Source organism: Neodiprion fabricii, chromosome 1 (assembly GCF_021155785.1).
Source record: "Neodiprion fabricii isolate iyNeoFabr1 chromosome 1, iyNeoFabr1.1, whole genome shotgun sequence".
Lineage (NCBI taxonomy): Eukaryota > Metazoa > Arthropoda > Insecta > Hymenoptera > Diprionidae > Neodiprion > Neodiprion fabricii.
The window spans coordinates 3995594-4022880 of NC_060239.1; the positions used below are offsets into that span (position 1 = coordinate 3995594).

Sequence of the window (27287 nt, forward strand, 5' to 3'; positions counted from 1 at the left end):
GCGTAGCAAGACAGAAGCCAACCACGAAGGTATTTTTACCTCATGATAAGCGTCAGAGTAACAACGTTGAACAATTCTTTTGTACGCGCTCGGAAGGCAAAGGAGTGAATCACTGGTCACGTGGTAAATTCTTTAGATTAGCACTGATACAGTCGCAATACTGCAGTTCTTAGAATTGCATAAACGATGCGTGACGTGGACTGTTTTGCAGAACTGTAACAACCGGAAACATGGTCGATGTATATTCAACAATTGGTTCTCTCCAACTACAAACAGGTTTCTTATAGTTTTATACATATTTCCAAGCGAATGATTCATCTGGAAAAAACGTTACTTGACTCGAGTAGTGAATAATTCACCTCCGCGACTACTCAATTGATTCACCGCAATGCGTAGAACGCCTTAAAGGGCTGCATATTGTCTTCTACTGGAAAATTACCATAACAATCGGATGACTCGAGAAGGAAGGTAAAAGTAATAATTATTATCAGCTATTCACGTTCCCCACAAGCTGCGACGAAGATCCTCCGCTAATTGGGCAAATTTAATGAGGTAGTAACTGCGAGCATTCGGATTCTCTAAAATTGAACAAGACCCGTTTACCTTGCCTCCTTGAATATCTTGGGAAGGCACGCGAGTTCTTGTCGGTTGTTACCGTTGGGTAATTTTAGCGTAACAAGTGAAAAGCCATGGAAATCGAACGTCAAGTGGAATTCCAAGGAGCAGAAGTTCAAAAGGCAGGATCTGTGGGATGATACGCGCGTGGGAAGCAGAGCTCCCGCAAAATTCGTCCTGATTATCACCTCACTACAGCTCAGAGTGATTCGTTCATTAAATCTCCCGGTGAACGCGCTGTGCTTGAATCTCGAAGCATGCAGAGTGGAAGCTGCCTGCCTGGATCCAACTAATTGCCATGACGGTAAGACACGCGTCTGAATGTGAAACTGCGCTAGTTGATACACGTGGAGGATATCGGTAATGTTACCCTTCCAGTTTGAGACCACTGCGTTTTGATCCTTAACTCCCGAGTTGTTGACACTGAACTCAGGGTCGGATAAGCGCAAACGTGCCTGTGGCTACGTCGTGAATTGTAAATAAATTGAGCGGTATGATCGCCGTTTCGAAATCCAAAAGCCTAAAAAATCGCTCTTTCATGCGGTGAGTGAATTGAGAGACCTCGAAAAAAGAACCGGACAAAGAAAAGGAAATCAGCGATGCTCGCGGGACGATGGATTCGTGGTTTTTGGTACATCGATACGGCGGCCTTGAAGGGTCGCTCCGGTTCGCCGCTGGGTTCGGTCAAGTTCATTTCCACTTCGCTAGAGCCGAAGACATGTTTTCTCCTGGCGCGCCCTTGGATTTCCGCGAGTGGATTTATCCTCTTTCGGAGTAAGCCGGTTGTACATAACGGTGGCGTTTCACCCCGCGCATGCCATGTACGAAAAGTTCAAACTTTCGTTTCGTATATAAATTGGTGGATACGACAAGATTGCGTAGAGATACTTTTCGTTTTTCTCTTTTTCTATACGCCGATCCTCGCCTCACATACATCCATAATTTGGAGCGATTTCGAAGAAAGCAGCCCCTCATCAAAGCCGTGCGGGGCGGTTCGTTGCTTTCTTTTTTCACCGCGACATAAAAAACGCTCCGTAATATACGTGCTGTGTTGGGAAAATATATATAGACCAACAAAAACGCTCTTCTCGTAATAGGGAAAGTGGAGTAAATGGAGAAAAAGGAATAGAGAGTCAAGACCTTCGGCAAACTTCTCAATCAATACGCTGCCCCAGAGAGTCGATTTTCTTCTCTCCGCCTACGCGCGGAACGCTGAGGAATAATACCTCTCGATGCTCGCTAGCAATTAGCGAGAAAAGTTCGTCGTCTTGTCCTCGACCTCGGCTATCGTGTACGGATATTTTTTATTTTTTATTTCTTTTTTTAAATCCCAATTTTATTTAAAATTTGTCAGAATTGGAATAGGCATTTAGTAAGTTATCTTGTTATGAACTATTGAACCGTGATCTTACAATAATTCATGGATAACGGTTATATGTCAAATGTATCCGAGTGGATGATACTTGACTGTACCGGCAATTTTCAATTTATTTTATTGATACAGATATTAGAATATGGACTTTTTTCTCCTCCTTCATGGTAATGACCTGTACTTTTTCAATCTAGAGTTGTTGAGGCGATGATTTGTGATGTCCTTTGCGAGCTAGTTGGGATGTTTTTGTAGACGCGTACGTTTTGCACTCTTTCTAATGATTTTCAATTTCTTCTGCAGCCGTTGCTACGATGAGATCCTTCCGGATAATTTCGTTAGTAACAAATCACGAAACATTCGCCGTATGTCTGAATGTTTTTGCTTCGACGGTTGCACACATATAATCTTGTTTTCATTTAGATGCGTCCATTTACTTCCAGCGCGCACAAAACCGGCTTCTAGTCACTCGAGTCTGAAACGTGACCCGGCATGCAAACGGGCCAGAGATACAAGATCACCTCGAAACATCCACACGGAGTAAAAATTGTAGCCGCGAAGAACGGTGGACAGCGAAAAGGGATAAGCAGTGATTCGCCTGCTGGCATCGTCATGTTTTACGCGGAGCTAAGTCAAGTTTAAGAGGCAATGACAGAAGTGAAACGCTCAGCGTACCGTCAGCGGTAATAATTTTTCACCACCCTTCATATGCACGCCGCGTGCGATTGCATCGCTCGCTATAAAATTTCCATCTTTCAGCGTCGGAAACGATTTCGAACTGTCATCCACTCGTAGGATGCAACTATCGCACAATGGATTTCAAAAGCTCGTGATTCCGTCGCGTCGTTGACACGATTCCACCCTCTGAATCTTCCCTAAAACTAGTCCAACGCGTCTATGTTTTGTTCCGGAGTTCAGACCTTACTCCGCAGCAAGACAAATCGCGGCCTCAGTGGATACGCTGTTTCCATTTCCTCTCCGCGAGCTTCGAGCTTGCGAAAAGAGTCTGTTCCACGTCGTAATTTCCGCGCGTTTCCTCGTCGGGGGAATCGAGCTTTTCTTCCATCCTCTCAGTGCCACTTTTCAAACGCATTCCGTCGAGTCGACTGGGGATTCCGTATCCATTGGCACCTGCCGACGTTGTAGCCTGAAAGCAACAGGCTGCGAAAAGAATTCTGAAAAGGATACATCGACGTCGCTTCCGGAGTGCATTCGTGGACCAACTGCGACACTTGTTTAGCGATCGTTCAATTTGTTAGTGCGGAGAACAACGCGAAGCAATTGGCAATCGACCTTATCCGACGGTGTTGGATCCCTCATCGAGCCAACGAAACTCGGGTAATCGATGCCTGCTCGGTGCAATCGGATAGCAGACCATTTCGGTCGAATTCTGTTATCGGCACTCGGTGTCACGCGTGCGAGAATCAGGAACGCGAACGCGGTCGCCTACATCGCCGTTCGCGTTTACGATCGGGGCCGGTCGCAATAACGCGAGGACGCAACCTGCCGGACAAATTGGGGTGCGCGTTACGCGCGAACGATAAGAACGTTTGAATCGGGGCAATTAGTTAGCCTTCGATGAAACGGACGCGGGGGGTTTAATTCCCTTTTGTTACTTCGACGCGGCATCGCCAGGTTCAGGGATATAATCCAATTCCGTCGTTTCGACGATTCGAATATCGCGGAGGAACCCTGCGTTTTTTCAATATTGACACATCGTCGTACGCGCGTGTGTGTGTAGCCTACCCACCATTGGCGCAAGCTCTTCGCGTGGCCGTCGAACCGGTCGGAGTAAAAGCCGTTAACGAATGAAACTACGAAACAAAGGTACAAAATAACGCACCGAACGAGCAACGTCCGCGCATCCGGTCCCGTGAAGCGAAATTCAAATGTGCTCTCTAAATTGCGGTGAATTGACAATTATTTTTTATCACTGCTTTAGTCACGCGATAAGTTGGTTCAACGATCTCGTCAATAAAGCTCATTCGCGTGGCAGACCGGTACACTGTATGTTCAGTCGTAAAGCTCGGATATTTCTGACAAGAACCATGGTAGCTGTACAATAATGTACTCGCGAGGCGGAGAGAGCGCTTCTCAATAAACGAGGTCTAAAGTTTTAGGAGCCGGTGTCATTTCAGGGGTCTCAAAAGTTTCCTCGATAAAACGGTCGAGGACTTGCCGTGCAACGTCTATTAAACCGGACTGCAGCAAACGCGAGTCCATTGAAAGTGTATCACCTGAACTCTACATTCGATTTGGCTTGAGTTATGCCGAGCGGCGAGCTTCGGAGCCGAATTCTCACGAGAGACGTTTGAACCGAGATGGAAAAATCGGGGCCTGATTGCCAGGATCGGAAGACAAAACACCAGGAATCGGTTCTCCAGCTGAAAGTTCCTGCACTCGGTGGTTTAAATTTACGATGTCCAGTCGCCGCGTTTCCTCGGACCCACGTATCTCGACATGCAACGGAGCATGCCGGTCGATCTCGCCAATGACTCAGAGAGTCGAGCGTGGCCTCGGGGGAGGAAAAATGATTACAACGTCCGGAGAAACTGGAGGCTCGCCGGTGATGTGTATCATAACTGAAAGAGGACCGGGAAGGTAATAAAACGTAAGAATCAACCGGGAGAGCCCGTAATTCCATCACGTGTGGTAAGCACAGCTGGAAAGAGTGTTCGGTTCCCGGGAACGTACGACTTGCGTCGAGAATATCGTGCGCGAAAGTTGAAGCGGAAAAACGAGGCGAAGAAAGAAAGGAGAGTGGAGAAAATCGACGCCGTCGCCATCGCTCGGAGCTTTCCTCAAGCTCGTCCCTCCCGCGATCGAACACGGCGCAAGCTCCGGATTCACCAGCCCTCCAAAGGGTTTGAGTCTCGGCTAAGCACCCCGAGCCGAGCTTTGATCCCGAGTAATCGTGGCTGCTCGAAGACGGCGGAGAGTCGCGAGAAATCCGCATTTGCATTGGCCCGATATCACCTAGTTACTGGAAATTTGCGGCACGAGACAAGGTCGGAATGGAGAATGAGAAGTTTTTCCCTCGCCGCTTGTAGTCGCCGCCTATCAAGGGGTTGATTGGAAACTTCGACCCCCGCATGACCTTCGAGCATGGGAATCTCAAGATTTCGGGGACCGGATAAACGGCCAAGCTTACTCCCGGCTTATCCGCCGCTGCCGGGGCGCAAAAAGTCCGTTTGCATAAAGCGGGCTTGTATATGTAAGTCGCTATCTGCTCCCAGGCCAACCCTGCTAAATTGACTCCCAGCTATGCCGGCTGACACACGAGCGAAACTTCGAGTAATCCGACTTTTTCTCATCGTCGCGTCGCCATCTTTCCGCTGCACTTTGTGGCCTCGGTTATCCCCCGACTTTCTGCAAGCTGCAGGTGGTGCACGTTATTTTATACCTTGACCACGTGCATCCCATCGATCCGTTTAAATAATTTTACCTCCCCCGTCACTGGGGATGATTTTATTCGCGAGTCGCTCCTAGCGATTCCTCGTTTCTCTCTCTCTCCCTCTCTCTCTTTCTTATTCCTCTTGTAAATTGGATTTTTTTTCTTTCTTAGACGGTGGATATCGGAGATTCGTAATTGCTCATCGCGAAACCCGCACTTATAAGAATATTGCGAAAATAATTAAACGATTCTTCGACGAGAATTTCCAAACATCTCGGTACAATCAACTGGAAATAAATTAATTAATTGTAATTCTGATGCATGTTGCCGTTGTCTGCATGAGAAGAGCAACGATTATACAATAACGCGGAGCTAATATCGTGATGTAGCGTTACCAGTTGATATACGCCCCATATCGCACTACAATTTATATTACAGTTCTCGCATGTTCGTTGTATAGCCCCAACTTGATGTATAGGGGTTGAATTTACGTCCGCAACGTCGCAGCATCATATCGAACCAAAAGGTAAATTGCTCGTGCGTGAACGTCGCTTTTATCTCACTCTCTCTGTCTCTTGCTCTCTGTCCGTTCAGTTTGCTCTTTTACTTTCATCTTTATCTGACTATTTACTTTTTTCTGTTGTTTTTTTCTCTCTCTCTCTCTTTGCTGTAATAAACCCAGATACCGGCAGAATTTTCCTGCTCGGAATGAAGACCGGAGGGGAAAAGAATATTCACAGCGGCCAATTAAGGTAAATTAAAAGCACTGCGAGTACAGTAAGGAACATCCTTTGGAGGAGGTTCAAACGACTTTATCATTTTCACAAAGGGCCTCAGACTGGCTAGTTCGTTATCCTCGAGAATAGGAGAAATTAAAATGAAATGAGTTAAAGGAATTGAAAAACAAATTTCGTAACAGAAAAACCACGTTTTAGTCTCCTGTCGAATCGAGAAATTTCCATTTAACTTTGTTTATTCTCGTCGGGATAAACCGTATGCAGCTTTTCAACTCTTGTGCAAATTCTGAATAAATTTTACGTCGTTCGATGCTCGTTCCACATTTTCTTTTTTTTTTTTTTTTTTTTTTACAAGTATGTGCCAATATAACGTGTCTCGATCTTGGCAGCGCGGAGCAGTGATTCTCACGTTTGCATAAGGACGACTTCAATGGCCCTCAAAGGTTCTAAGGACCGGGGAAAAAAGCGAGTGGCAAGATTCGGGGGTCGGCGGAGGGGGAGGGGGAGGAGGGGATAAGAAGAGCCGAGCTTCCGCATCAGCAGAAATTCGAGACATCTTGTGAATCCGGGAAGGTGAAAGAGGGCTGTGAAGAGGTGGAGAACGAGGATGAAACGTCCCCAGTCGTATACAAGTTATTAAATACGTGATAACCGGGACGCCTGGAACCGTAAAAAAGTTTATCGTAAGAGTAAGAAAAAATTACGGGAAGATCCAGACGACTCGAGCCGGCCTTTGCGAACTGCAATAAACCTGCAAGAATGATTTTATACCGCGTGGCTTTGTATATTATGCATATAACGCGCTGAGCTGCCTTCGGTTTCGTTCGCCCCGCGTCGATACAATACCGCGCCACGTCTCGACCATAAACGGTATTGTTATTCCCGAGGAAAGTTGACGGGGATATTTTCCGTGTGCACAACCCCCCGCTTACAGCTGGGGTACTTGATGCTCGGGCAAACGCAGACACATATTTCCCTGTTTATATTCACTCGTAGACTGTGTTTTACTTCCAAACCATCGCGGCGAGGGTGCCTTACACACGCAATACAACAGCCTTCCCGACCCTTTGAAGAAACGTGCGATGCTCAAACACGTACTGGATGATTTTGGTCGTCTGTTGGACGAACTTATACTTGACGAATAGGGCTTGCGGTTCAATCGTTATTTTAAATCAGGTTTCCGGGATTCAAGACTCGGTATGGTAAAATACATGTGTACGTATACATGCGCCGCATAAGCTCTTGGAACAAAGTAGAATTTGAATAAATTACCGCGCCACGCAAGTTGGAGGAGATTAAATTCGCGACGAGGGGTTGCTGGTTGTTGCTGGGGTGAGTAATGAGCGGGTATTGTAAAAAGTTCGGAACGTGCGGCGGCTCGCGTCTTCTACGTATAAGGTATTCCTCGACGAATCCTCATCGGCGGAGGTTATTTTCCTTGTCTCAATTCCGACCGCACCGAACGATCGTCTCGGCGACCCGAAAAACCGCGCTCTCTTCAACCCTCCGACAGATAAATGCAAATTTTCGCGGTCTCATTGAAAGTCGGGTGGACGAATCAGCTGCTTTCCGCCTCACGCATCCTCGCCTTTGAACCTCGCACGCAGGTCACGTGCATCCCTCAATTCTAACGAATTTTAAACATCGTATGCCGAACGTTGTCCTTCCACACGGGTGTGGCTGGCAAATCTGATAATATACAGCTATTTGGTTACCACTTTTACCGGTTAGATAACTCGGAGCTTTTCCAGCTGAAAATATCCCCGCCCAGTCGCGTTTGATACGCATTGAAGATCTGTATACACGAGAAAAGATACGTAAACAACGAAATTCTGTGAGAAAATTGTGAAGGTTGGGTAAATTGAATTCTACTTGAATTCAGACACATAAATAGTAACAACACAATCGGTAGTAGGTACTGTGATTAATCGCGTGTAGTTTTAGAATGGCGATGAAATACGTTCGAGGAAAATTTTTCAAAATATTACGACGTCGTCCTTAGAAATAAATGTAAATTGGTAAAAATGATTGTGAATTTACGAAATGAGGTTGCAAATTTAGAAATTCGAAGCAGCGAGGTAAATTACTGTGTACATGTCTTAAACTCGCGATAAAAAAATTTGATTTTACTAAAATCAATAGAAAAAATCACAAAAAATTAATTTGAATTTACTACCTTGTTGCATTTGTGAATTGAATAAACAGTAAACGTACGGTGAATTTCCTTTTCCGTGTCCGAATAAAACTTTCAATACAGTACAGGAAGTTCGAATATACAGAAATTTTTAACAGTGCTGAATTACCAAATTCACGTAAAAAATATCCACGACATTTTCGTCGTGGGAAAAACGTTTCCCCTCAAGCATCGAGGCGTCGGGGTCCCGCATGCAAGGATATAAGCATCCTCAGAGGCGACGGGTTATTTCTCGTTTCGAATACCGGGCAATAGGCAGACACCCGCGGTACGTGTCGGGAAGGAGCTTGAGGAGGAGCTTGCGCCACGTGCGCGTTCGGCGCCGGCGCCGCAAGCTCCTCGAGCACGTGGCGAGTTTCGAAAGACTAGTAGTAGCCGTCGGTGCGCGTCGGCCGAGGCCGAAGGGTGGCGCCATAGGCGGTTGCTTCGGACGAGGAGAGAACAGTCGCGCGCCGGCCGCCGCCAGGACTAGATTCGCGTGTTCGTTGTTCGGTAAGTCGCTTCCTGCTTCTCTTGTTTTCCCAGAGTTGTTCGTGTAGTTTCGAGAGCTCGCGAGGCGCCGCGGCGTCGCGTTCCTCGATCGCCGTCTCTCTCCTCCCGCAAGCTCGATTGTCCGTTTCGAATATAAGTATCGAGGGGCTGAGAAAGCGGAAATATGCCTGTCGAACAGTTTCAGTGAGTTGTTATTTTTCGGTTTGTTTTTTCTTTTCTTTTTGTTTTTTTTTTTTCTCTCTTATTTTCTATTTTTCTTTCTTCGCTCTGCTTGTGTGTGGGAAAACCAATCAGGCTGTCCAATCGTCGACGGTTAGCCGGAGGATAATAATATTTTCACCCGTTAAACAACCGATGCGGGATAATTCTCGAGGGGACAACAACCGCCGACAACTGCGTAAGTAGATCGATCGATTCAATATTCTGTATTATAATTCAAACTTTTAATTAATACGTGATGTACTTTTACGATTTGCATATTAATCTGCGTACGATATTTAACGTTTAAGCACATATTTATTGTAACAAGTCACATGCCCTCAAAGCGCGAATAAATAGCGAGAGAGGCTTTGATCGAATAAATTTACGATCCAAAACGTGAATAATTATATTTCATCCGAAAAGTCTAACTAAAGTTTATCCCTCGCACAGGCTCGACGTAACAACCCGGGTTGTAATGTGTATAGGTGAACAGGTAGGACACGGACATTACACGTGCGTCGCAAACGCGAGCATGGAATAATAAAGCCGGGATGGTTAAGGGAAGGTGGGGGGGTGGGGGAGAAGGGGCAAATGGCGGGCGTATAAACAAGGTACACACGAATACTGACTGCACGGGGCTTAGGCATGCCTGGGGAGCGTTTAAAAGATAAGGCCAACAATTTTCTTTCTATTCTTTTTACCTTTCCTCGTCCCCCCTCCTCCACGACAGCCGTTTTTTTCTTGCTCGACCCCCTTCACTCCGTTCCCATAGTAGAGACAAGGCTTTGAGCCGCTTTGCAGCCGGGGAAAAACGTATATACATATATGTGTGTGTAACCGGCATCGCCGAGCCGCACCTAACAAAATCCCCAAACGGACGTAAAACTCTGCGACATCCAGCTCAATTTAACTGGAAGCATCGCCCCCGTTATGCCCCCGTCTCACACCCACCCCTGAGCTTTATAATTTTCTCGAAGAAGAAATATAAAGCATCCCCTCCACCGCCGACGAGTTCTGTGCCTCACGCGTATGGCCATATCTTGCCGCCATTTTATCCCCTCCTTCTTTTCACCCTTCGGCTGATTTCATCACTTGACGTTACTAACCCAGTCAGAAAACTATCCAGGTATACTGGACCAGAAATCCCGTCACTCGATTTCCTTCTCTCTGGATTTTCAAATTATCATGTTTTCCTTGGATAATTTAACTGTTACTTATTGCTCACTTGATATTCGATCGATCGATCAATCGATTAGGTAATCAATAGTCAGTGTAACCCACAACTAATGATATCGAGATCGATAATTATTATTCAGAACGCTTTTCCTTACAAATTAATGTTGAGTCTTTTCTTTTTTTTTTATTTTGTTTTTCTTTTTCCTAGCGTATCGTGAAATTACAGTATTTGCCCGAAGTTTCCACCACGTATATTTGTTGACGCTCGCTTTCTCAAAACGCTATGTTTGTACGCGGTGAGCATTCGGAACGTTGAGATTCATATCGGGATTATTTATAGCGTACATTTGTTAGATAATTTCATTGTCTACGCGATGCATCCAGCATCCCTGCGCCCATGATTCTCTTGGCTGCTCGTATACCTGCATCACTTTTATTTTTCTGGGGGAGATTTTATCCTCCGAACAAATCAGGCTCTCCCTGCATCTCACAACCGAATAAACCGCTCTGATTATTCCAGTAAATTTTCGCCACAAACGGAACACGAGAGTTTTCTGCAAAATTTCCGTATTTGCCTGTTTTTTCTCCACTGTTAATTCTTTCTTATTTACGGAGAAATTCTTTTCCCTTTTTTTTGTCTATCTGTGATAAGTTTAATTAAAAAAAAAAGAAGAGTATGATTTTCGTACATTATACGGGGATAAAAAAAAAGCTGGAACGACGCACGGATGCCGGAATAAAAAAATCTGAAGAAGGTGTAAAAATGTTTCAAGGATTATCCTGATTACCATTCGAGCTTTTCAGAAATCCAGTCAACGCCGTGACGTTTTCCGGTAAAATTTCCTCCGGTGGTAAAATCCGACCGCACAATAATTCCGTGCAAGGTCTTGTCCGCTCGAGTCGAAGGGCCGAAACCAAAGACCTGATGAAATTCCGTCCTTTGGATAAAAATGGCAGTTCCTTTTATATTTCCAGGCTGTTAACGTGCCTGAATGGGGCATGCCATGCCATAGAGGGTAAGCACACACGGGGACGGTTGGGAAACGGAGAGCGAATGGAAGATTCGCGCCGAGGCGCCAGTCGGTCTGCACGTTAGTCTCGCGCTATAGTTTCCATTGATCTGTCAATAGCCTGCACGGGATTTCGCGGGCTACGCGAGGCAAGCCACGTGCCTTATTTATTTCTCCCTCCGTATTCCGCGCCCCCGTTTCCAATACTTTGACGAATTTCCCCGGCGTAAAATGGCCGCCGTTGTTGATACACCGCGAAGAACGGTTGAATCCTCGCCGAGCTGATTCGAACCCCCTCTTCCGATCTAATTGCCAATATTTCGTCTCGTTTGATCGTCGAGTGCTGAACTAATATCTCGAAGAAATAAGAAATATGTAATTGGACGAGGTTTGTTCGATTGAAAAGTTTGGGAACGCGAGAGAATTAATGTGAAAATTAGTTATACTTTTGTTCCATTATTTCTGTGCCGTTTAATTAACGGATAAATTCTGAGTACGATAGGCGATACCGACTTTAAGGATCTTCTCGGGAGGAAAGGGATCCCCACCCTAGCTGCGACATGCCAATGTCCTCGTATCGCCGATCCGTTCTCGCATCTCGTTTCACTTAGCCTTCGGCTTTGCAGGCGGGATAATCGAAGGGCCGAAGAAATGCACACACATACAAACGCAGCTTTGAATTCGCCGATCGTAATCTCGAGATTTCGAAGCATTTCAATTACACTCAAGTGTATTACAATCACGTAGTGAGCCGGAGTTTCTTCTCCGATATTTTCCCGCCCACTATATTCTCGAAGGGTTCTTTTTTCCTCGACGTGTTTCGGTTTTCTTGCGTAATACCGGCTGGCTTCCTCGCTATGAGTCTGTAAAATTTCGCTCTCCCAAAAAAATTCTTAAAAATGGAGGAAAATCCTCTCTCCGTATGTCTTATCCAAAATATGGATACTTTGTATGCATAGAAATTACGCATCTACGAAAAAGTCTGATAAAAGTTGCAGGAAACTGCCAAATAATAAAATTTCCGATACGACAGCGAGACGTACGAAGCTGCGAATTTCTCGTCATTCTTTAATGTCGGCTGATATTTTTATTTTCTTTCTCCCTTACGCGAACGTTGAGAAAACTTTGGGAGAAGTTTTCTACTGTTTTTTTTTTTTTTGTTTTTTTTTGTTTTTTTGTTTTTTTTCGCCACCTTCGTCTCCCTTCTCAGCAAATTTACTCTGCAGGCGACACTGCCGTGTGCCCTAAACTTTCCGAGAGTTCGGCAGGGAAAAGAAGAAGATGAAGGAGAAGGAGAAGGACGAAGGGAGCGCAGTGGAAGCCCGCGTGTCGGAAGTGCGTTGGCGCGTGTAAGGCTTAAGGATCAGGAGGCGAGCTTAGTAAGAGTCCTGGGGGTGTTTCTGCGGCTCGAAGCAAAGAACCGTTGGTTCGACTTTAAAGGACCTCGATGCCTCGGCATCCTTACCCCCTTCGACGCATACTTTATTCGACTAATTTGACTCGGGAAGTGAGGCTTCACCTCCCCGTCTCGCCGTGTCTCACTTGCCGAAGAAATTAATTCTACCCTTTCCACCAATTTAGCGAGTTCTGATTTCCTCACCAAGAAACACGGACAACCCATAGAACGCGTATCTTTACACCCTATGATCGTTCGTCTTAATTGAACAAGGTACAAACCGCAGGGGGCGGTCCAATTTCATGAGTAGGTATCTTGCAGTGAGAGGAGAAGCGACAAGATTTTAGTTTTTATCGTACATATTTTCTTTTTTTCTCGAGGATGTTTTCAACTTCTTACAGGAATAATTCTGGACAAAGTGTTTTTTTCTGTACATAGAGGCTAATTTATATCCGAAGGGGGCTGTAGATTATAACTACTGTAAAATATTTTGAAGAAACTGGGTGATTTTTTTGTTTTTTTTCTCAAACACGAAATCAGTTATTTCTGCAAAGAAAATTAGTCGGACGAGTGATTACAATGCACATCGTTGTAATATTCAGGGACAAATGACTGAACTCTGGTGATATTTTTTGCAGGTTCCGAGAGAAGGAGCGAGTAGTGGAAGCGGAAGTGGTTTTAGGAAGGGCTGGCGAAGGGCTGGCGGAAGGCTGGCGGTCCGAGATGAGCGATGAAGGGGGGCCTGGGCTGCCTGCTAGCCTCCGTCTTCGTAGTTCACATCGTCAACGTGAACGGACTGCCGCCGGTGGTGAAAATCGGTAAGCTTAACACCGGTTAGTTGAAGCGTTGCGTTGAGAACAACGTCTACCTACGGAACTTAAATTGGAGAAACAAAAGGAAAAGCATCGCGATGAGACGAATTTTCCATCGAACGAATGATTCGAATTTTATATTTTCGAACTACCTACCTTTTAATTTTCTCACGAATAAACGCGCCTACTGTTGAGCTTTGGAATCGTCAAGTACCTACGCGAGTTTTTAAAAACAATCTCGCTGTGTAAGCGCAAAGCTGTTGTCGAATCAGAGAGAAACTCGGGAAAGTTGTTGGAAAATAAAGGATCCTTGTCGGTTTACGATGGCAATAAACAAAGGGTTTCCCAGCATCTCAGTAGCACCGAAGCAGAAATGGATTTATTAATTTCCGCCGCTTAGCGTTCGTCGTTAGCCAAATGGTTCGCCCAGACTGCAGGAATTCCAACGGGGCAAAACCAAACTCGAGAAATTTCTTTGTCTTGGGTGCTTGCGTATCTGTATGTATATGTATATGTATATATATAGTCGTACATACATGTATATTTACGCTCCATTCTGTTCTGGCCCAAGATGCATGAATGATAAACACAGACCAAGGATATTTTGTTAAACGTAACATAAATAACAACGAAAAATGTGTCCGCGTTTTTTTCTTTCTCCGCAAGCTTTATACCCTCCACCATAACTCCGCGGCTCTGCGGGAAAGCACGGCTTGCGTTACCGCCAATATTTTCTAAAAATGTCACAATTCTGGGTTTTCGGTAGAAAACCGGACGTTACGCAATTGCCGAGAGTTTCTCATTTTCCAGGATTATATACAGCAGGAAATAAATTGTTCCTCTTTTCAATTTTCGTATACCTTAAATCGATAAAAAATATATTCTCTTCCAGCAAATTTTCCCAGGGTAAAAACGACGTGTTTCGCGTTTTCCACGGAACACTTCACCCGCGTAGTAAACCTCAACGATTCCGAATCGAGCCGAGAGCTGCATTCGAATATCGCTGCAGATGTTGAAGTAAATTTGAATTTGAATAAAGTCCGTAACCATGCGGCGAAAGCTCGGAACGCCGGTTATTTTCCTGAGCAGCTAGGCATCGTCGAAGCCCGGAATCGCTACTCCATTATACATCCCTCTTCTCGCTCAACACGGCAATTGTGCATTGTCGGTGGGTCGCAGAATCGTCGCCCGGTAGCATCCTGCGAATTCGTCCACATCCGCGGAATTCAGACTCGGTATTTCGCTCCCTAGCGTTTCTCTCCGCGAACGACAAGTGGGTGCGAAATCCGTTTCGTCCCTGGGATTAACCGTGAAAACTGTGGGAAACCCGGACGTCCGCAGGTGTTGGATCTCCGGAGCGCAGATTCGGGGGATGCAAACAACGCGATCCGCGAAACAAATGGAGCCCCTCGCCTCCGTCAAACCGAGCTTCCCGCATCCCCGCTGCAAGCTCAAAGTCGTTCATCTCTTGCCTAGATTCCATGGTTCTTTTTTCTTTCCTTGTTCCTTGTCTAGATATGTTTTTTTTTCCCCCTTCTTCTTTATCATTTCCTTTCCGTGGTTTTCTTGGGGTTTTTTACGCCTCTTGAGTATTTCTTCATCCCACCCTATCCCGTTTTTCTTGAAAATTTAGGGGCGGGTTACGCGTGCGCGACTCTATGCGGACGGAGAGAATGAGGGTAATTTCGGGAATAGTCATCTCGGTGAAAATTGCGAATGAGATGACGAATCACCGTGGCTGGAAAGGAGCTTTATTCAACGCTACTGCGGCCCTATTTACCCTCGAAGAAAGGAAAAATCCCTCCGACGTCCAACTTTTTCTGTGTAATTTTTTAAATCCGACGAGACACTCGCCGAGGTTCATTTGTCTAGCTAGAAAGGGATTTCGACCGGTTTTCAAACCGTTTTACAAGCCCGTGTCACCGCTCTGGATTATAGCGATATTTTTCACCTTTCACTTTATTTTATCTTCACTGAAAATGAGAGCGAACCCCCTTTTTCAATTTACTTTACATTTTTTAATTCGTATATTGCGAGAAGCAGCTGCAGGGAGGAAAATCTTCCGAGAATTATGTGAAATAATTACCAAGACCGTGATTGCCTTGGCAACAGCAGCAGCAACCGCGTAAGATTCTTTTTTTTCTTTTTCTATCTCTTATACCCTCCACTGGAAATTATATTGACGTACGAGATTATAAAAGTTTTAAATTCCGGTAAAACTACCTGCTGCTAGCTGCAGCGGGAAACTCGAAAGTTATGGTTCGCTGTAACGGGTATATTAGTGTGTATAACGATCGAGGGAACGGTAGGTAATATTGTTGGAAAAAACTTTTTTAAACATTTTTTTTTTTCATTTTACAGTGTAACTTCCCTGCATGGCACCTTTACGCGTAACCTCGGGTTAACGCAGCTTAAATTCAAATCGCGCACAACTGCGTTTGACACTTATAAAACTTGCGTCGCAGCTCTCGCGTCAAATAAACGTCAATGTGTTGTTTTCATTTTCTTGTTTCTCTGCGGTAAGTAACTCAATCTTTGCTTCGCTTCGATTCACCGTTTTTTATATCAAAGAAAATTTAATAAGGACAAAACTATTTTTTTCGATAATAGGGTCTTTTCATCGAATTACCCTTTTTTGGTTTTCAGAGTTGGTCACTTTCGGTATATTATTTCTCAATATCAAGATTCATCCCCAATAATATTTCACTCTCACACCCTATTTTTAACAATAATTGTAATTCCAGGATCCCGATGTTACGATCGAGCGTTACTAATTTTCTTCACACATTTCTAAAGAGAATCAGTTAATAGATGCAATGCAAAGTAAGAAGGATCGTTTCTTCTTCTCTTTCACCTGAAACGATTTAAAGAAGAACACAAGGACCGTTATATCGATGAATCTGCAGCTAAGGCGTTTCTTCTTCCTTGGTCATTTGGCCCAGATTTGATAAAAGCCCCTTTCTCAATCACAGCCGTCAGGTTAAAGTAAATAGATGGTTCTAAAAGATATCGGACTTCAGCACCGAAAGAATTAAACTTTTCGCAACTCCTTCGTTGGTTTTCCGTAATCGTCGTATTTTTCGGTGTCCTTCAACTCGCGTATAATCTTTCCGTGGAATTCGATTTTCAACGTCGCATTTCCGCACGATATTAGCTGCGTCGCGTGGACGGTATTTTAATCCCAAAATTTAGGGGTGAATTTTCACAGGGGTGTGGGGAAAAGTAAGGAGAAACCGGGGAGGAACGAACGCGAGCCTGAGATGATGGCCAATTGATAAAAAGTTGGACCGGACTTCGTCTCGCGCTTGCTTAGAAAACTTTCGGTTACTTTATGACGTTCCCAAAGTTTACCCCGCCGCCACCGTCGCCCTGAGATAACTCGATATAACGGGGCGACGGAAGACAGCCGACAAAACAGCCCCCCGGCTCGACTTGACTTTACTCGACTCGGCTTTACTCGTCGAATATGGTTTATTGGATTACTATTTCTTGCCCCGTTTCTCCCGGGCGAGAATCGCTCGCCGTATCTCTACCCCTAATTGCAAATAGCGATGTACACGAGGTTTGTATACGGCGAACAGACGTCAATCGAGGCGCAATTTCAACCCCCGAAGTAAAGACGATGGAAAGAGAAACGAGGCGGGCGTTTAGACGAGAAAGAATTCCGCAAGCGTGATTTAGCAGGGAAATAAGATTGAAAGAATTCAGAAGCTGCGAAGCGAAATTCATTGAATTTTAATGAAAGCTTTCGCGTCAGTTTCAATTTATCATTGACGTTATATCGCGACAACTATGCGATGATAAATAATTCTGGCCATATTTTTATCTTATCTTATTTTAATTTGGTTTTTTTTTTTCTCTCGACTTCTCTGTATGTTTTTGGAACAAAGAACATCTCGCTGAGATAAAGCCTAACGATCCGTTGCTTTTCCTTTCTCCTCTCGTTTCCGCTCTCTCTAGCCATCAAAGTCTACTTTCCCAAGAATCTGCTACTTTGATCAGAGGTGATTGTCGGCGGTGGCTGTTCGTTTTTCTTTCATCGATAAAACGAGCCAAGATGGTGAAAATAAGAAAAGGAGCCACTCGCAAACGCTTATATATCGCATACAATGTACGACCACTAACCGGCCACTTCACTTTTTTGGCTGCTAACGTAGAATGCTTGATAGAACACAAAAAACTTTCCTCAGATTACCAGATTGTACGTCGCACGACGGAATATAGGGTTTCCATTGACCTGGATGCGATCGTATCAATTACATAACGTATGTGTAATAAGCTGGTCCCAAAAATCGACTATAGTTTTCTTCGAAGTCACATGTTCAATAGTTGTAACAAGAGGAAATCAGACACCTGTTATAATTTGAGCCCTTAATGTTAATATTTAGTGGTTCCTGCGGGCAATTTTTCATTTTCCATTCAATTAATACGAGAAAATATTTTTTATTATTTTTGAATTTTGTATCTCAGTAACGAGGCAATTTATATAAACTTCCGATACATGTTTTCGTAGGCAATTTAATTCTATACAAAAAAGGTATCTTATAATTTTTTGGCAACTAAACTCTGTCAAATGTTATTCAAGGTTAGATTTGAAATCATGTAATTAATTTTCAACGTAAGCAAATTTATTTTGTAATTGTTATAAGCAGTAATATGTAATATATGTTATTCCACTTTAAAAGCACCTATTTGAGCAAAAAGTGAAATAAAAAAAATAGAGGGTGACTTTTTTTGGACCAGTTTAGTGCATAATGTATGTATCTGAGTGAGAAAGGAAATTAGAAAAGAAAAGAAATTTCCCACCGAAAGAGAGATTATTATTACAAAATTTCTTTTTCCTCTCCTTCTCCTTCTTCCTCTTCTTTTTCCGTTCGGTTCCTTGAAACATTTCCGACAGTTTGACGGGAGTAACTAGAAGTTTTCAAAACGACTTTCAGCCTGTGCACGAACCTTCACAAATTTTCTTTTTCCGAGTTTCAAATTGGCACAGCTCGAAGTTAAATTGAAAAACAAACTGAAGTGGTATCGAGATTTTCACGATTGCAGATCGAAACGTCATACACCCTCCGCAGGGATTGACAAATTGCTGAATTACCAAATTGGAAAACAGTATGAAAAAATTAAAAGCAACGTTACCCCGAATCTGCGAAATTGGAAAATTCCTCGATGCCGATGATCAAAAATATACACGCGTTGTGATTCGGTGAAAATAATTTACAGTTTGGCACGTGGACGTTGACCAGCTTCGCTCTTATCTGTGGCACCCTCTGTTGGGGCGTCAAGGGTCGTATCGGTCGAATCGGGAACCAGAACCTCGTTGTCGGTCATAATAGGGTAAAACGGTATTGAATAACGTTTTGCCGGAAGCTGCAGCGCCGAGTATCCCGCACTCGAACGGCCCTCTGGGTATGATTGATTGATCACGATGGGCCATTTGACCCCCGCATGCTGCACGTTCGGATGCATCGAGAGCTACCCATTTCCAGTTCAGCCCTGTTACTTGTCCCCGTGTAGATAATCACGCTGCGTGTCACACTGGCGCGATCATATTTTCGATAATCAATCACCGCACAGAATCGGCCGGTAAAATTTAGCTGCAGCAAATTTCTACTCGTCGTAATTCTCGCAAAGTAGTTCTGCACCGAAGTCTGTCAACTCGGTGTCCGAATAGATGGATCGTGGATTTAATCAAGCTGAAGCTGGTAACGTAAACGTAACGAAGCCTCGGGTTGAAAAGAATCGTCATTATTGGGCAATTTAAAAATGACTTTCAACATGTTGACCTTTCAAAATTAAAGTATATTTTGTTTCTAATAGTTTACTAAGTCTCCGACACTCCTAAAGATGCGACTTAGCGATTTTTCGTACACACGCGTCGTTAGAGTAACGTTGCTAACTTCATTCTCATTAGATTTATAATATTCGGAACCAATTTCTGTCAGCAATTTAAAAACTTGCGAGCTTAAGTTACTCGAAAGGTGAATTTATCCGGCAGAACTTTGCGTTTACGAATTTTTCACAATTGTCGTACGAAGTAAAGTATCCGCGACAATTCTCCTCATCTGGTCTCGGTTTACTCGGTACGTAGAAATGGTATCGCCTCTCATGGAAGTCGAGGACAAGCTTTTACAGACGCGATAAACAGCGGTAAACGCGGAATGCATTCTCGCAAGGGGGAAGCTGCAGTGGATCGCTATTACCGCACAGTTACTGCTCGACGACCCGGCGTGTAACCTGCAGATGAACACTCCTATACCTTTTTCCAAGCACCCGTTGCACACCCTCTGAATTACCTCACGCTATGCATTTGTGATTCTCGAATGGAACGGTGAAAAACTCATCGATTTAACCAATCCTGCACTGCGTCTCGCAATTGAATTTGATAAATAGTACGCTTCTGGCGTTGATTTACCGAAACTTGTAAAAATTGTGGATCGTTTTGTTGCATTCCTGTTCGTGAATTGTCATCATCCGCAGAGGTTTTTTCTGATCGTTGCGCGTATCAAACGGGGCCTAATTTGTCTCTTCTGAGATGGGACGCGAGTCTGAAAGTCTCGTAACGTGTAATTCCACCCCCCCGCCCGCCTGGCTGGTGACATTATATACCGGAGGTTGATTTCATGTAGGACCGAATGTCGTGGCGAGTAGCATAAAAACGTCGTAAAAGTTGGAGAGAGAAAAAAAGGAAGCGAAGACTAACAGCGAACATCGCGCTATACTTGCTCATTTTTGCGTCAACACTTCCTTCTCTTCCCAACTTATTTCTTTCTTTCTCATCACCTTTCGGTTCGTGAGAAATTTACCTACTCGAGAAATTTGAGCTTTCAACGAATTCACGAGCTGAAGGCTTGACATATATTCTCTATGCGAAGGACCTTGTGTTATACACTTGACTTTGAAATTGAAGTACTGAAAATAAATTTATCGAAAGTGACGAACTCATGGACCGGGTATTTATTCCGTTTCGGGATTCCGGGCCGATTGGACACTTCCGGGGATTAATTTTCGCGCCAAGGAATAAATATCAACGTTTGTCGAGGTTATCGGCGCCCGTAACTCAGCAGAAGTCGCGCGTTATCCTTTTCTGCAGCACTTCGAACATCCCCCGGGATTCACCCTCATCTCGAATCCTTATCTCTCTCGAATCCTCGAGTCCGAGTTGCATTCTCCGACCGCGTTGACCTCCTGGGTCACTTTATTGCTTTCGATTTTGCATACAAAACTTGTCCTATATACGAACCTGATTTATACAAACGCGTAATTCTTCATGCTCGATGCATCGCGTGCTTTCTATTGCATTCCGATTTTACACAAGATCCGAAAAAAAGAAATCTTACCTACGAACAGAATTGGAGGATCGAATAGACGCCGCATTGTTTCGGTCGATGGAAAGTTTCATGAAGACTGAATTAGCTGACTTGCTGACCGCTTTCCAATGAAGAATCCGGGTGAACAAAAATGTTTATTTCTCTTTATTGGTGTTTTCTTCCATTGGTTTTTTGAAACCAGCTGGTATCGTCGTCGGTCTAAATTCCATCTTCTAATTACACTTTGCGAATATCGTTGACTCTTGCCAAAAAAAAAAAAAAAAAAATCACGAGTCCTTCAATCTGCAAAAAACGTTCAAGAGTCTTTCTTCGGAGTATTTCAACTTACTTTAATACTAGTGTTTTTTTTTCTTTGAAACGGACTTCGTTAACTTCATCCCGGCATGTCTGAACGAGTAGTTTTTCATGCTTTTTTATAATAGAGCAGGGATTATACCCACGACGAGGACGAGCTTGCAGTGCCCGATCTGCAGGACGCACGGCGCCGAGTCGCTGTTTGTATTAAAAGTTTGGTGACGTCGGCGCGTGGAATAGTAGATATGCTATTAGAAGACTGTATGCTTGCGTGAGAGAGTATACATATATTTTCATAGTTCAGTACGAGAGCGATGATCCCCCTCTGAAATATATCTCCTTCATTTTTCTTACTCTTCAGTCATTTCTCCTTTCTTCCATTACTCTGACACCCCCCCCTTCCGCGAGATAGTCGTTTTACCCAACATACTCGATTTGTCAATTTCCCTTTTTTCGAAGACTGCAGAGATTTCAGTTACTGAAATACAGAGCGATGTCGAATTCACTAAACACGATATATTCACGATGATTAAAATATTCACCGATCGAAGGAAAACGAATTTCAAAAGCTCAAGAGCTTGCGGAAATGACTTGATTGGAATCGCTCTATTTTCACGGAAAAAAAAGAGCACAACGCGGACGTAAAGACCGAGCGATTTCGATCTGTGTACTATTTATTTGCCGCAAGCTCGCAAGCATCTCAAGACTCAATTTCTTCCTCAATCGCAATCACGTCTTAGACAACTTAATATCAAATGCGTGCTGAATTGTTCCAACAACAAATTCATTCTGAAATCATTTCGCAGAGAGCGACGATGAGACGACGTCTCTCCGTCGATATCCGGGACAGCTGGATGCAATCTTCACAGAGTGTTGAACCTCGGTTTTAACGCGTTAAAACGACGGCACTGATCACCATTGTCAGACGGTGCGACAACTGGCTCGGCACTCGGTCAACTGTGTGGCATAAAGAGCCACCCTTCCGCCGCTCTCGAGGCCGGTGCTTTAAAACGACTTTCAAGTCCGGACGAGCTTTCGCCGTTCCGCTTCTTTGTCTGCGTTGTGGCGAGCCGCTGATCCTTCAAAGGATTCTCGAGATTTCCTTAGAGTAAGTAAGCCGAGTCAAGCGAGGCGGTATCCTTCTTGGCTGAACGACGTGTAGGTCCGAAATCCCGGTGAAGGTTAAAGCGAATTTAAGTCAGTCACACTTCGTATTTCGACCCACAGCTTTCGCCGCTGACAATGATGATAAACACGGGACTGCGGTGATGCAAAAATTTTTCACACACCTCTTCAAGGACACTCCATAAAGTCACGGTTTCTCCCGTAGACGAAAGGTTGTTCCGTCTTGTTCACCGGCGATAACTGCCCTCCAAACCATCCGCGTGGTCCGTGTCACGATACCGGAGCGTTACTTGTACAAGGCTCGAGCCATCCGCCGGGACGCAGCGTTCAGCGTGTAGCCACATCCTGCAGGAGTACATCCTAGTCTACCGCTAACGGGCAATGTCCTAAATTACCTGGCGGCCATCCAGGGCGATCACGGAGGGCCAAAAAGCACGCGATTCATCTTCCGTCACGATGTTTTTACTCCCCACTTCCATACGCTGTCTTTTGTGTATACCGAACCGCTTCCAGGAGGTTATACGGCGGAATAAAGGATGGCTCTGAGGATATTGGATGGATGGAATTTATTCCACATGGCGATTCATTGCCGATACACGAATGACTAAGGAATTTAAGGCGATAGTTCGATGCACAAGGGGGAGGAAACTGTAGTCTTCAAATTAAACGTGAACCTGACGCGAATTTATCACAATTATTTGTTTCAGCTAGATTTCAAATTATCTCATCAAAGGAAGCCGATCTTCGAAACAAATAAATAACACGTGCTTACTACAAGAAAATTGGAATACAGTCGGCAGTAATCGCTCGCTTCTTCCGACTCCGTGCTTTATTCGACGGTTTCCTTTCTACACCGAGCGGCATTACGTAATACGACCGGCAAATAAAATGTCCGATTAACGCTGGGGAATCAATCCACCAACAGCGCACTCTACGTACCATTATAACCATACTTACACGCGTCAGGGTCACAATGCGACGTACCTACAAGGGAAATTCGCGTTGTAACGAGCGATACCGACGGTAAAAAGTCCGTGATATATAAAGCAAACGAACGGCATCGACGTACATCGCGATAGCACCTTACACACCTGCCTATATTGCGCTTAGGTATAATTCACAGGTACAGTACGAAGAGGCGAATCGCGTGAAATATTTAGCCGGGACGAGTCAATAGTTGGAAATCCGACGGGTGGGTCCAGGGACAGCCGATGAAGCCCCGAAGTGTAATCGCATTACAACCCTCGTCGTCTATCCATCCTCGACACACTCGTCTTTGCTATGCGTATACGATCCCACTCGCACGTTCGTTCACCTACACAACCGTCGACGTGTTCAACGATACCAAGATACGGTATCGAGGGAGACGTGCCACCCCCTCCCCCCCCCCCCCCCCCCTTTACCCTCCGCTGCTTTCAAATTTTCAAGTACGACAGTGCGATTGCCTGTGTTCAACCTTCGTTGCTCGAAAAGCCTTTCGACCACTTTTCATTAGTCCTTGGTTCCCTGATTTAGTTTAAAAAATATGCTTCTATGTTTCGTTTATTTTTTAGGTTTTGATGAAAACTTTTTCGGGCGCTTGGTGATTTTCGTTTTGAATTTATACGTATGTACTTTTCGTGGAATATGGGACGACAATGGAGCTGATCTCGTTTTTATCGTTTATTGAGCGTGGCTCGCGAGGCGGATTTACGGGGTGCAAAAGCTCCGGAAAAAGGAAGGAGAAAAACCGGAAAATGAGTATATCCCGAAAATCAGGCGGGGATAGATGCTACTGAGTTAATGCCGCGGAAGGGCTGCAGGAATCATTTGTTATCGTCAGAGGTCCACTTATTTTCGAGATAATGGTCTCGGGCTGCACGAGGTGGTAAATGTGCGAGCTTTTACGATCACGTGTATGCCGATCTAATCCCAAATGTTGCGCAAGCAGTTCGATACTGTATACGGTGCACGAAAACGTCGAGCTTATAGCGATAAACGCTCGGCGAACATCGTAAAACGGTTAATTAACCCCGATCGGGTCGATGGCGATCGAAAAAAAAAAAAAAAAATGCCACCCGAAAGCCGAAATCCTGGAAAAGTCAAAGAAATTTGGCTGAAAAAATACCCGACTATGAAATTTTTCAACGAATTTCCGAATTCACGATCGATTCTGGCTGCAAAATATTAGGGCAGAAAATTGAATTTCGATAGATACTGAAAAGGCAGACGGCGAACTCGCAGCCTCGGTACCGTAATTGCGACCCGACGCCAAAAGCCCGAACCTCGGGTTAATAATCGAGTATCGTCGATTAAATTTCCGACTAGGAAACCCGGCGTCCGGTTTGCCGGGAGAAAATGGGGCGAATCGCGTACGAGCGGCAGATTGCCGATATGGTTATGGGCGGTGTGTTGGTACTGCCTGTTTGGCGGAAATAAAAATTGCCATAGAAGCCGGAGTGACCGACACCCGGCAATAAACGCGCCCCTCGGCCGCAAAAAACGTCGAGCAACGTCGAACGACGAGTAAATAAATCGTCGAAGGAACCGCCTGTCAAGGGATTTATGTCGGGTTGAAATCAATTCTTCTAGTTTACCGTAAATCCGGAAGTTTGACACTCGTATAAGTATGGAGAGTCCGAGGTAATTGACGTGAAAATTTTTCGATATAATTTTTCCTTTTATCAGCTGCATCAAGCGTCGCGAAAAGTGAAAGGTGAAACATGGTCAACGGCGTTCCTCCAGGTCTGCCCGACTGTGAGTATCCTTGTTTCCCGGAGGAGCAATAAAATCCAATTACCTTTTAGTACTGGCGCTGCGAGCGCTGATATTTCTACACGGCGATATTGTTCGACCGCTTGGTGTTTCTCTTCCAGAGAAATTCGTTTGAAATTGTGTAAGAGCGAGTAGATACTCCTATGGAATTCGTATATACGTGTATATATGTATACATAGTACATTCCCTCTCTGAATTTCACTCAAATTAGCGCCAATGCGATAGTCCTGAAGAGAGATCACCATTCGAAATGGTTGCCGATCGTACGTTTGATACGAGTACGAAACAGTTTACAATTTCACTGAAGTTCTCCCGTCCGATTACCGCCCTTTTTATCATCACTTGACGGAGATTGGAACGAACGAGAGACGACCGATCTGTCAAGTACGTAGGAAAAACTGTGACGGATCAAAATGACGAGCCCCTGAAAACCCGGGGCGAAGCCTCGGCGGATTTGTATTCGCGAAACACAACTCGCGGGTAGTGAAGTTACAGCCGATAATCAGGCAATCGAACTTGATCCTCCACCACGGTTGCCGTATCAGACAGAGTCAGACCGGCGCTAGTCGGGCGCAAAAAACTTTCATACCTTATCCCGTATTCATGGGAACCACAACGAGCTAAACTCTCCCTCTCTCCCTATTTCCACACGCGGCTGACGCAACCCCGAACCGACCCCCGATCCAGCTTCGCTAGGGTGTTGATCCAGAAATACTCCGGGAGCCACAGTAGAACCCATATTGCTCTGGTTATTGAGATATTATCGAGTTGTTCCCCTGGGGTATAAATTCGCCCCGGATATCACCGTCGCGACGGGGACAAATTTCCCCACGAATCATAATCCACACCAGAATTCTTCATATTCGTCACCAGCTTCCAAGTCAAAAAACGTTGAGACCATGGAAAAGGAATCTTGGTTTTAAACAATTGTTCGAGCTCGTGTTTGAGGCGTGAAAAAACGCGTAAGGACCTAAATTTGGGGCACACGAAACATTTCGAGGCATTGTGAATACGTAAAGAAACTACGTCGATGAATACCCTGTATTACACACGCGTGTCTCAAGCATAATCGGCGACGGCTTTGAGGATTTGCTTGACCTGGATTTAACCTCTGGATAAGTAGGATGGGCTACAATGGTTACCCTAATTCCATGGATGACCCTATTTCCTACCGACACTGTACCCGTAATTCGGGAAATTGTCACAGCTCGCACCCTCGAGTTATGCGGTCGGTACGGGGTGGAAAATTTTCGGTTGGCACCAGTCCTCGATACCGGCGATGGTCAAGCGGTCAGTGACCGCCAACTAGCCAAATTAATTTCAATAACAATGCCTCATTACGTCCGGCTGTATAATACTCGAGCTGAAAACAACGCGAGCACAATCTATTAATTAGCCCCCCAAACCGGCTCGGAAATAACCGAAAATTGAGGAAGTGTAGTCGACAGTATTTGACGATGAAACGGGACGAAATTCATCGCGTGAACCAAAAATTTTGCGTCGAAATCGATCGAGCACTTAACCAAATATTAAAATTAAATCTATTTAAATCTGTAATTTATATACGGATAGATGAGATTGCATTAAGAAAAAATTTGTACACGGCTGGATGTATTCGTTTTTTCCATTCTTCCGAAAAATACGATCGCCTGGTGAAAAAGCAGCGGGGTGACAGTGACGAAGGTAGGAGCGATGAAATTCCATCCTCCGGGTCTTTCTTTCAATCTCGATCGAGGTTAGGAACAAGTTAATGTCGGTTTCTGCAACCAGTTGCTCGAAGCGCGGCGGTCGGGCAAAAAGTACCAAAAACCTTCGCCGCTTTATCCTTTTTCCCAGATTCTTTGGCCCCGCTAAAACAGAGTGTCACATTATCGCCCCTCGTCCGTCACTTGAACGCTACACATATATCTATATCACGCGAACACGAGGTATGTTCTCGGTGAACTATTGGCTTCCTAAGATTTATCTCAAATTTAACCGTAATCTTGTTACACCCGGTTTGCTCGCGTCGTTCTTGGCACATTATTCACTTACCGAACCGAGGCGTTCGATCAACCGGAATTCAGTCTATCCGTTCAAACTTTCCCGTATGCAGAGATACGTACTGCTGTGAAATTATCGGTAATGCTAGCCGACGCGACGTTGATTCGATTCACTTTAAGGATGATCTCCCGCCGAAGCGTAGAAAACCGATTTCTTTCTCCTCTAGCCAGAGGGGAAAATTTTTATAGACTTCTCTAGATGAAAACTATGTTGGGGAAAATCAGATGCAAATTCAATATCGGAGCTTGAACGCGATTTCGATAAAGGGTAACATTTTTCTAGCACAAATCAATCCTGTTCACTTATTCAAGATAGTTTTCTAACCCCCTTTGTGTTCATTTTT

The 27287-nt window shown here is 44.6% G+C and overlaps 1 protein-coding gene across 2 annotated transcripts in view; it reads left to right on the plus strand.

Moving 5' to 3' along the window:
- The first annotated feature begins 8710 nt into the window (after positions 1-8710).
- Positions 8711-27287, plus strand: part of LOC124187759 (glutamate receptor ionotropic, kainate 2-like) — a 63542-nt gene continuing 44965 nt past the window's right edge. For both annotated transcript variants that reach the window (XM_046579873.1, XM_046579872.1), the window contains exons 1-3: positions 8711-8984; positions 9096-9198; positions 13223-13402. In XM_046579873.1, coding sequence (XP_046435829.1) covers positions 13315-13402 — 88 coding nt within the window. In that variant the 5' untranslated portion in view covers positions 8711-8984; positions 9096-9198; positions 13223-13314. The remainder of the gene's footprint in view (positions 8985-9095; positions 9199-13222; positions 13403-27287) is intronic.